This window comes from Aythya ferina, assembly GCF_964211825.1.
Source record: "Aythya ferina genome assembly, chromosome: 30".
Taxonomy (NCBI): Eukaryota; Metazoa; Chordata; class Aves; order Anseriformes; family Anatidae; genus Aythya; species Aythya ferina.
Genome location: NC_140327.1, coordinates 1484062 through 1493712, shown reverse-complemented (window position 1 = coordinate 1493712; position 9651 = coordinate 1484062). Strand labels below are relative to the sequence as shown.

The window sequence follows — 9651 nt, the reverse complement described above, 5'->3', positions numbered from 1 at the left end:
TCGCAGAGGGGCTGGGGTTGGGTGGGACCTCTTGAGGTCACCTTGCCCGAAACCACTCTTCATCACCACTGAAAGCCTGTTGCCCTAGACAAGTCCAGTGCACTTCTCACTATCTCCGATGTTGGATACTCCACAGCTCCTCTGGACTCCCTTGAGCCTCCTCTGCTCCAGGCTGAGCAGGCCCAGCTCCAGGCACAGCTCTACAGCAATCACACCCCAGTGGGGCTGCTTTTGTAATGTCACGGCATAGGAGCTTGCCTTGACACTGACCTGGAAACCTCATCGTCCTGTGACAACGAATCAACAATTACCATCAAATTGTGCTTTTAATGGTTTGAAGTCATGAAATCTTACATGGAAGTTCAGCAATAAAAATTGCCAAAGATGCTTGAATTTTACTTTTCTTTACACGCTATTCTACCTCTCCAACCCACATCAGTTGCTTGCTGAACACCACAGGCTGGGCTGGGCTGGATTGTGGTGAGTTAAGGGATGGCAGGAGCCAGGCTATCTCCTCCAGCTGCTGCAGCCCAGAACCCTCCTGCCTGGTCACTGGAACCAGTACAGAGCAGGACAGGCAGAAACACCCAGTGCCATCCTGCCTAGAATTTGGAGCCCAGCCGGGTGCCCAGGGACCTGGCACTTCTGCTCAGGCTGAGGTTAGCAGCTGCCACTTTCTGAGGGTCAGCCAGCAGCCAAGCTGAGCACAGGTCCCACGGACAGACACATGGACAGACACACACACGCGCACAGACACACAGAGACTCTTGACCCTAGCAGACAGCACCAGGCCCATGGGCTGTGACTCACCACCCCGCTCCAGCTGCTGGCACTGAGCCCTGCACTGGCCTCACTCACCCTCACCCCAGTCCCTAAACTGAAGAAAATGTTTAATGAGAAGTTACAGGAAGACAGGATAGACTGTTGATTGGGCACAGCGCTCAGCCAGACAAGCACTGATGGGTCCTATTTCACACACAGCTGGCCCCTTTCCTTCCTTTTCTGCCTCTGTAGATCTTTGTTCCTTCTGCTCCCCTGCCCTGCACATCCCCCAGCCACTCTCCTTCCACATGCCCTTACAGCCTGCCTGGGCTGCACAGCAAGCAGGGTCCTGGGCTGCAGCAGGAGCCGTGTTGGAGCAGGCCAAGGGGACTTGGGGGGGCGAAGAGACCGAGCGTGGCTGCGGATTCCCTGTCAGCCCCTTCCCCCCCTCGCTGTCCGCAGCGCTTTCACTTTCGCTCTTGTCACTTGGGGGGCTGCCATCTGCAGGGTGACGTCACGAAAACAACGGATGGTCATTGGTAGATTTGCAGAGGAGCCGCCAATCGCTTCGCGGGGCGGAACGAAACCTGAAAGGCAGCGTGTTTCAAATTCTGGAGGCAGCTCGGGGCACAGTTAAGCCATGCGACCGGGACAGGCGGGGGCCCTGGGCCAGTGCCCGGGCCCGGGGCTGCTGCTGCTGCTGCTGCTACTGCTGCTGCTACTGCTGCTGGGGGTCCTGGGCGGAGCAGCGAGCGGTGAGTGTGAGTGGGGCCGGGCCCTCCCGGCACCGGGACCCCCCGGGCCTCCCCTTCCCCTCTCAGCCCCCTCCGGGCTCGGCCTCCCCTCGGAGCTGCACCTCAGCTGCCCCTGTTCCCGCAGAGCCCCACTCCCTGCGCTATTTCTACACCGCGGTGTCGGACCCAAGCCCGGGGGTGCCGCAGTTCGTGGGCGTGGGGTCCGTGGATGGGGAGGTCTTCGTGTACTACGACAGCGAGACCCGGAGGAAGGAGCCCCGGGTGGACTGGATTGCGGCCAATACGGATCAGCAGTACTGGGACAGGGAGACTGAGATCTCACAGAGCAATGAGCAGTTTTTCCGCGTGGGCCTGGAGACGCTGCGGGAGCGCTACAACCAGAGCAGTGGTGAGAGCGGGCTGGGCCACAGCTCTGTAGGTTGTGGGAGTGGGTGCTGTGGGAGGGGTGGGGGGGTCCCCAGCCCCACTGAGGCCTGGCCCTGCCCCCATGCTACTGCCCCAGCCCTGGCCGTGCTGTTCAGTCCCTGTGTGGTGTTGCTGTCATGGGGCTCCCAGACACGCTGTCCCTGCACCATGATGCTCCTGGTGCCTTGTCCCAGACCCAGAGGGGTGCTTCCAGACATAACCCAGCCCCTTGCCACCCCCATGCTGCTCAGAATCCCCTGTCCCAGAGTTGGGGAGCTGCAGGCCACCCCCTCCCAGCCCTTCACCTTCCCCACAGCAGTCAGGTCCCACAGAGCCAGAGGAGCTCCTGCCCCCATTGTCCCAGCCCCTTGCTTTTCCCATGGTGCTTCAGGCCCCCACCCCAAACCCTGAGGGATTCCCCCCACCCCATCTCAGCTCCTGGTCACCTCACAGCATTGACAACCCCAGACAAGGCCCTTGTTGCCCCATAGTACTCTGGTGCTGGGCCCCAGCCCAGTCTTTCAGGGATGCATCAGTCTGAGACAGGGCAGTGTGTGGCACATGCATGCACTGCCAGTGGGGTCTGCACCTCATTAAAGGGCCAGGACTGTGGCTGCCCCTCACCACCTGTCCCCTTGCTGTGTTTCAGGGTCTCACACAGTGCAGGTCATGTTTGGCTGTGACCTCCTCGGGGATGGTAGCATCACAGGCTTTCAACAGCACGGCTATGATGGGAAGGACTTCCTCACCTTTGACAAGGACACACTAACGTACACTGCCGCAGATGCTGGGGCACAAATCACCAAGAGGAAGTGGGAGGAGGATGGGCCTTTTCTTGAGGGCAGGAAGTTCTACCTGGAGAACACCTGCATTGAGTGGCTGAGGAAATATGTGAGCTATGGGAAGGAGGTGCTGCAGAGGAGAGGTGAGGCTGAGGGGGGATGCAGCACCAGGCTGTAAGCAGGAGCTGGGCCAGTGCAGGGAGCTCAGCCTGGCCCTTTTATCCAACCCCTCCCCAGAGCGCCCTGAGGTCCGAGTGTCCGGGATGGAGGCCAACAAGATCCTGACCTTGTCCTGCCGTGCTCACGGCTTCTACCCGCGACCCATCTCCATCAGCTGGCTGAAGGATGGCGTGGTCCAGGAACAGGAGATCCAGAGGGGGAGCACCGTGCCCAACAGTGATGGCACCTACCATGCCTGGGCTACCATCGATGTCCTGCCAGGGGACAGGGACAAGTACCAGTGCCGAGTGGAGCATGCCAGCCTGCCCCAGCCCATCCTCTTCTCATGGGGTGAGCCCAGCAGCATGGGATGCATGGGACTGGGATGTTCAGGGGCTCCCCCTTCCCCTGCTGATGGCCCTAATTTCCCCCAGAGTCACAGTCCAACCTGATCCCCATCGTGGCGGGGGTGGCTGTCGCTGTCGTGGCTGTCAACGCTGCCCTGGCTGGATTTGCTGTCTGGAAGAGCAAGCAGGGTAATGTGCTTGTGTGGGTGAGGCAGAGGGGTGTGGGAGGAAGACAGGGGCTGTAGGGGCTGTATGAGGAGCTGGGACACCTTTGGGAGGCCCCCAGCCTTGCTGTGACATGTGGCTGGTGCTGATGCTTTGTTCTGTCTGCAGGGAAGAAGGGGAAGGACTACAATGTGGTGCCTGGAGAGTTGATGTGTCAGCAATGTCCCCGGCATCTGCCCATCACTAGGGCAGTCTTGGGGCTCTCGTTTCTCTTGGGGTTCCCAGCACAGCAGTGCCATGTTCCACTTGTGGTGCTGCTGCCCTTCCTGTGCCAGCTCCTGGGCTGGGGCTCACGGCCATTTCTCTTTTGCAGGCAGCGATGGGGGATCCAACAACTCAAGCACAGGTATGAGGCTGTGGGTTAAGGCAGGAGCCTGAGGGAGGATTTGGGGTCCCAGCTTCTCATGTCCCCCTGTGGTACCTGCAATCAGGGTGTTGCTGTGCCCAACTGATCCGTGGCTTCCCTGGGGAAACTCTCAGAGTAGCAGGTTTGGGATGAAGATGTGGCCCCATATGACGCTGTCTCTTTTTGTCCGTGCAGGGAGCAACCCCAGTGTCTAACCATTCTACTTCAGCCCATGAGGGACCAGAAGGCCCATGTGCACTCTGTGCTGCAGGTGGATGCAGCCTCATTCCCTCAACCTCTCGCATCTCCAATCATCTACCTCAAGAGCAAAGCCAGAGCACAATTGGCTATGCACACCTTCAAACAGAGGAAACAGCCCCATGATTTCCATAAAGTGTGCCTGGTGTCTGACCTGGAGTGGCGGGTGGGAGTGGGTGGGCAAGGTGCTCCTATTCTGGCCTGGTGGGTCATGGTTGCCCAGAAAAGGGCTACAATGTGGCACCAGGTAAGTGACAGAGGCAGCAATGTCCCCAGCGTCTGCCCATCACTGGGGCAGTCCTGGGGCTCTTGGTTTCTTTTTCTTTTTGTTTTTCACGGCTGCTTCTCCTTTGCAGGCAGCGAAGGGGGATCCGACAGCTCGAGCACAGGTACAGAATTAGGCTGGGGCTTAAGGCAGGAGCCCCAGGGAGGTTTTGGGGTCCCAGCTTCTCATGTCCCCCTGTGGTACCTGCAATCAGGGTGTGCTGTGCCCAACTGATCCGTGGCTTCCCTGGGGAAACTCTCGGAGTAGAAGGTTTATGATGAAGATGTGGCTCCATATGACGCTGTCTCATTTTGTCCCTGTAGGGAGCAACCCCAGTGTCTAACCACTCTACTTCAGCCCATGAGGGACCAGAAGGCCCCCTGTGCACTCTGTGCTGCAGCTGGATATGGACCCGTTCCCTCAACCTCTCCCATCTCCAAACATCTACCTCAAGAGCAAAGCCAGAGAACAATTGGCTATGCACACCTTCAAATAAAGGAAACAGCCCAATGATTTGCTGATTTGCCACAAAGCGTGCCTGGTGTCTGACCTGGAGTGGCGGGTGGGAGAGGGTGAGCAAGGTTCTCCTATCCTGGTCTGGTGTGTCAGGGTTGCCCAGAAAAGCTGCACGGGGAAGTTTGGGAGGCATCGATGGAGGCTGGGAGCTGCATGCAGAAAGAGCTCAGCACAGTGAGCCTACGTGTCAGTACAGCAGGGGCCTGTTCTGTCTGGGTGAATTCATTGTTTGCCAGGACTTCTCATGAGAAAGAGAATCACAGAGGGGCTGTGGTTGGATGGGAGCCACTAGGATCACTGGCTCCAACTCCTGGGTCCTCAAAGGAACACCCAAAAAATCAGACCCCGTATATGAGAGTGTTATCCAACTGCTTGAACTCTCGTAGGCACGATGCTGTGATATATCCCCTGTGGAGCTTGTTCCAGTGCCTGACCACCCTGCCAGTGAAGAACCTTTTTGTGATATCAAGCCTGAACCATCCCGGTTGCAGCTTCAGGCTATCTCCTCAGGTCCTATCACTGGTCGCTGTGAGAATTAAAGTAGTGTTGTTGCAGTAGAAACTTCCACTAACCTTGCATATTCAAAAGTGCTTGTGCAGGCTTAACAGTGGGGGTTATGGTTGTCATGGTAATGGTTGGTCAAATAAAATTGTACCTACCTGGTATAGTAATAAGTGTCGAGTAGTTTGTGAACCTGTAGCACTCAGCCAATGAGAAAGCGGGGGAAGAATCAAGTGTCAGCTAATAGGGAATATAAGGTTATGATATACTTCCAGGATGCCCACCATGGCAATCACAAAAATGCTGCTTCAATGAGATCCTCGCCTGAGCCTGTGTTATTGGCTGCAGATTGTTTCTCACAAAAAAATTAGATTTGGGGCCCGTCCGGGATCCAGTCGCCTTCTGGGTAGCCCCATTACCAGTGCAGCCAGAAGGCATGCCCCGCTGCTTTCAGCCTATGCCTTGGTGACGGTGGTTCTGCAGAGAGCTGACAAAGAACGGAGGCTGGTTAAGAAGACAGGATGGATGAGGAGTTAGGGAAGAAAGCAAGGCAGGCACTCTGGCTTCGAGAACTGACCCAGTAACTGTGCACAGACCATTGTAAGAAATATGAAGCATTGCCTTGGGCGTCAGGCAAGATATTGTGTGAAGTGAGTGTGGAGCCCTGATCCATGGTCCCATAGGTCCACGAGGGGCACAGCCGGAGATGGTTGAAGCAAGAGTAGAAGTGAGAAAGGAAGAGTCTCAGGGAAATCCGGTGTATGGTGCTCCCTTACACAGTAAAGAGCTCAGCAGTACACCGGGGAATCTGGTTAACCCGTTAGTTAACCCGTAAGCCCGGTCGCCGCACCGGCCGCAGTGCTTTCACTTTATCTTCTGGCAACCTGCGGGACCGCGATCTACCCGGCGCCCGGTGACGTCACGAGAATACCGGTTAATCATTGGTAGACGCGCGGGGGAGCCACCAATCGCGTCGCGGTAAGGTGCCGGAGACTCCGGATGGCTTCGAGCTCCGGCGGCAGCTCGGGGCACAGCGGAGCCATGGGACCGGGACGGGCGGGGGCCCTGGGCCTCGTCCTGGGGCTGCTGCTGGGGGTCCTGGGCGGAGCAGCGAGCGGTGAGTGGGGCCGGGCCCTCCCAGCACCGGGACCCCCCGGGCCTCCCCTCCCGTCCCCTTCCCCTCTCGGAGCCCTCCGGGCTTGGCCTCCCCTTGGGGCTGCCCCTCTCAGCCACCCCTGTTCCCGCAGAGCCCCACTCCCTGCGCTATTTCTCCACCGCGGTGTCGGACCCGAGCCCGGGGGTGCCGCAGTTCGTGACTGTGGGGTACGTGGACGGGGAGGTCTTCATACGCTATGACAGCGAGACCAGGAGGAAGGAGCCCCGGGTGGACTGGATTGTGGCCAATACGGATCAGCAGTACTGGGACAGGGAGACTGAGATCTCACAGAGGAAAGAGGAGATTTACCGCGGGAACCTGGAGACGCTGCGGGAGCGCTACAACCAGAGCAGGGGTGAGAGCGGGCTGGGCCACAGCTCTGCAGGTTGTGGGAGCGGGTGCTGTGGGAGGGGTGGGGGGGTCCCCAGCCCCACTGAGGCCTGGCCCTTCCCCCACGCTACTGCCCCAGCCCTGGCCGTGCTGTTCGGTCCCTGTGTGGTGTTGCTGTCATGGGGCTCCCAGACACCCTGTCGCAGCCCCATGATGCTCCTGGTGCCTTGTCCCAGACCCAGAGGGGTGCTTACAGACACAACCCAGCCCCTTGCCACCGCCACGCTGCTAAGAACCCCCTGTTCCAGAGCTGGGGGACTTCAGGCCACCCCCTCCCAGCCCTTCCACATCCCCACAGCAGTCAGGACCCCAGAGCCAGAGGGGCTCATGCCCCCATTGTCCCAGCCCCGTGCTTTTCCCATGGTGCTTCAGGCTCCCACCCCAAACCCTGACGGATTTCCCCACCCCATCTCAGCTCCTGGTCACCTCACAGCATTGACAACCCCGTACAAGGCCCTTGCTGTCCCAAGGTACTGTGGTGCTGTGCCCCAGCCCAGTCTTTCAGGGATGCAGCACTCTGGGACAGGGCAGTGTGTGGCACCTGCATGCGCTGCCAGTGGGGTCTGCATCTCATTAAAGGGCCAGGACTGTGGCTGTCACTCACCCCTGGTTCCTCATTGTGTTTCAGGGTCTCACACATTGCAGCGCATGTATGGCTGTGACCTCCTCGAGGATGGTAGTATTAGGGGGTTTTTCCAGTATGGCTACGAAGGAAGAGAATTCATTGCCTTGGACAAAGACACTCGGACATTCACTGCAGCGGACGCTGCAGCACAAATCACCAAGAGGAAGTGGGAGCAGGAAGGGACTGTTGCTGAGTACTGGAAGCAGTACCTGGAGGACACCTGCATTGAGTGGCTGAGGAAATACATGAGCTATGGGAAGGACGAGCTGGAGAGGAGAGGTGAGGCTGAGGGGGGATGCAGCACCAGGCTGGATGCAGGAGCAGGGCCAGTGCAGGGAGCTCAGCCTGGCCCTTGCTGCCACCCCCTCCCCAGAGCGCCCTGAGGTCCGAGTGTCCGGGATGGAGGCCAACAAGATCCTGACCTTGTCCTGCCGTGCTCACGGCTTCTACCCGCGACCCATCTCCATCAGCTGGCTGAAGGATGGCGTGGTCCAGGAGCAGGAGACCCAGAGGGGGAGCACCGTGCCCAACAGTGATGGCACCTACCATGCCTGGGCCACCATTGATGTCCTGCCGGAAGACAGGGACAAGTACCAGTGCCGTGTGGAACATGCCAGCCTGCCCCAGCCCGGCCTCTTCTCATGGGGTGAGCCCAGCAGCATGGGATGCGTGGGAATGGGATGTTCAGGGGCTCCCCCTTCCCCTGCTGATGGCCCTAATTTTCCCCAGAGTCACAGTCCAACCTGATCCCCATCGTGGTGGGGGTGGCTGTTGCTGTCGTGGCTGTCATCGCTGCCCTGGCTGGATTTGCTGTCTGGAAGAGCAAGCAGGGTAACGTGCCTGGGCGGGTGAGGCAGTGGGGTGTGGGAGGGAGGCAGGGGCTGTAGGGGCTGTATGAGGAGCTGGGACACCTTTGGGAGGCCCCCATCCTGGCCGTGACATGTGGCTGGTGCTGATGCTTTGTTCTGTCTGCAGGAAAGAAGGAGAAGGGCTACAATGTGGCACCAGGTAAGTGACAGAGGCAGCAATGTCCCCAGCGTCTGCCCATCACTGGGGCAGTCTTGGGACTCTAGGTTTCTCTTTCTCTTGGTTTCTCATGGCTGCTTCTCTTTTGCAGGCAGCGATGGGGGATCCAACAACTCAAGCACAGGTATGAGGCTGGGGGTTCAGGCAGAAGCCCCAGGGAGGTTTTGTGTCCCTGCTTGTCATGTCCCCCTCTGGTACCTGCAGTCAGGGTGCTGCTGTGCCCAACTGATTCGTGGCTTCCCTGGGGTAACTCTCGGAGTAGAAGGTTTGGGATGAAGATGTGGCCCCATATGACGCTGCCTCTTTTTGTCCCTGCAGGGAGCAATCCCAGTGTCTAACCGCTCTGCTTCAGCCTATGAGGGAACCAGACGACCCATGTGCACTCTGTGCTGCAGCTGGATGCAGCCTCATTCCCTCAACCTCTCGCATCTCCAATCAGCTACCACAAGAGCAATGCCACAGCGTAATTGCATCTGCATGTCCTTGAAACAAAATAAACTTCCTAATGATTTGCTGATTCGCCACAAAGTGTGCCTGGTGTCTGATCTGGAGTGGCAGGTGGGAGTGGGTGGGCAAGGTGCTGCTATCCCAGCCTGGTGGGTCAGGGTTGCCCAGAGAAGCTGCATGGGGAAGTTGGGGAGGCATCGATGGAGGCTGGGAGCTGCATGCAGAAAGAGCTCAGCATAGTGAGACATCAGTACAGCAGGTGCCTCTTCTCTCTGGGTGAATTTATTGTTTGCCAGGACTTGTCACAAGAATCACAGAGGGGCTGGGGTTGGGTGGGACCTCTTGAGTTCCCCTTGCCCGAAACCACTCTTCATCACCACTGAAAGCCTGTTGCCCTGGAGAAGTCCAGTGCACTTCTCAGTATCTCCTCTACTGGAGACTCCACAGCCCCCTATGGACTTCCTGAGCCTTCTCTGCTCCAGGCTGAGCAGGCCCAGCTCCCTCAGCCTCTCCTCCCAGAGGAAATGCTCCAGTCCCTGCAGCATCTTTGGCAGCGTCTGACTCTCCCCAGTGTGGCCAGGTCTCTCTTGTACCATGGAGCCCAGCACTGGGCCCAGAACCCGCTCTGTGGGTGCCTGACCACCCTCTTAGGCAAGAACCTTTTCTGAACAGCCAGCCTCAGCCTC

General features: G+C 58.5%; 1 protein-coding gene across 8 annotated transcripts; it reads left to right on the top strand.

The window, feature by feature from the left end:
• Positions 1–1257: 1257 nt before the first annotated feature.
• LOC311425326 (class I histocompatibility antigen, F10 alpha chain-like) lies at positions 1258–9046 on the top strand. 8 transcript variants are annotated; one of them, XM_084501130.1, is made up of 8 exons: positions 1267–1517; positions 1642–1905; positions 7496–7771; positions 7866–8138; positions 8222–8323; positions 8468–8500; positions 8610–8642; positions 8837–9046. In XM_084501130.1, exons 1-8 carry the CDS (start codon positions 1403–1405, stop codon positions 8854–8856), a joined length of 1116 nt encoding a protein of 371 aa, XP_084357256.1. In that variant the 5' UTR covers positions 1267–1402; the 3' UTR covers positions 8857–9046. The 8 variants fall into 8 exon arrangements, with proteins under 8 accessions (XP_084357259.1, XP_084357260.1, XP_084357256.1 ...); XM_084501129.1 differs by lacking the exons at positions 1267–1517; positions 1642–1905 and adding exons at positions 6286–6438; positions 6569–6832; XM_084501133.1 differs by lacking the exon at positions 8610–8642 and having other exon boundaries at positions 1258–1517; positions 8468–8530.
• The last annotated feature ends 605 nt before the right edge of the window (positions 9047–9651 follow it).

Bases quoted from the DNA above. Each gene is read 5' to 3' on its own strand.
- LOC311425326 (XM_084501127.1), top strand. From the start codon at position 6,321: ATGGCTTCGAGCTCCGGCGGCAGCTCGGGGCACAGCGGAGCCATGGGA. The intron at 7,772-7,865 runs GTGAGGCTGAGG...CCCCCTCCCCAG, and splicing joins GGACGAGCTGGAGAGGAGAG to AGCGCCCTGAGGTCCGAGTG. The intron at 8,329-8,780 runs GTGCCTGGGCGG...CTCTCGGAGTAG, and splicing joins GGAAGAGCAAGCAGGGTAAC to AAGGTTTGGGATGAAGATGT.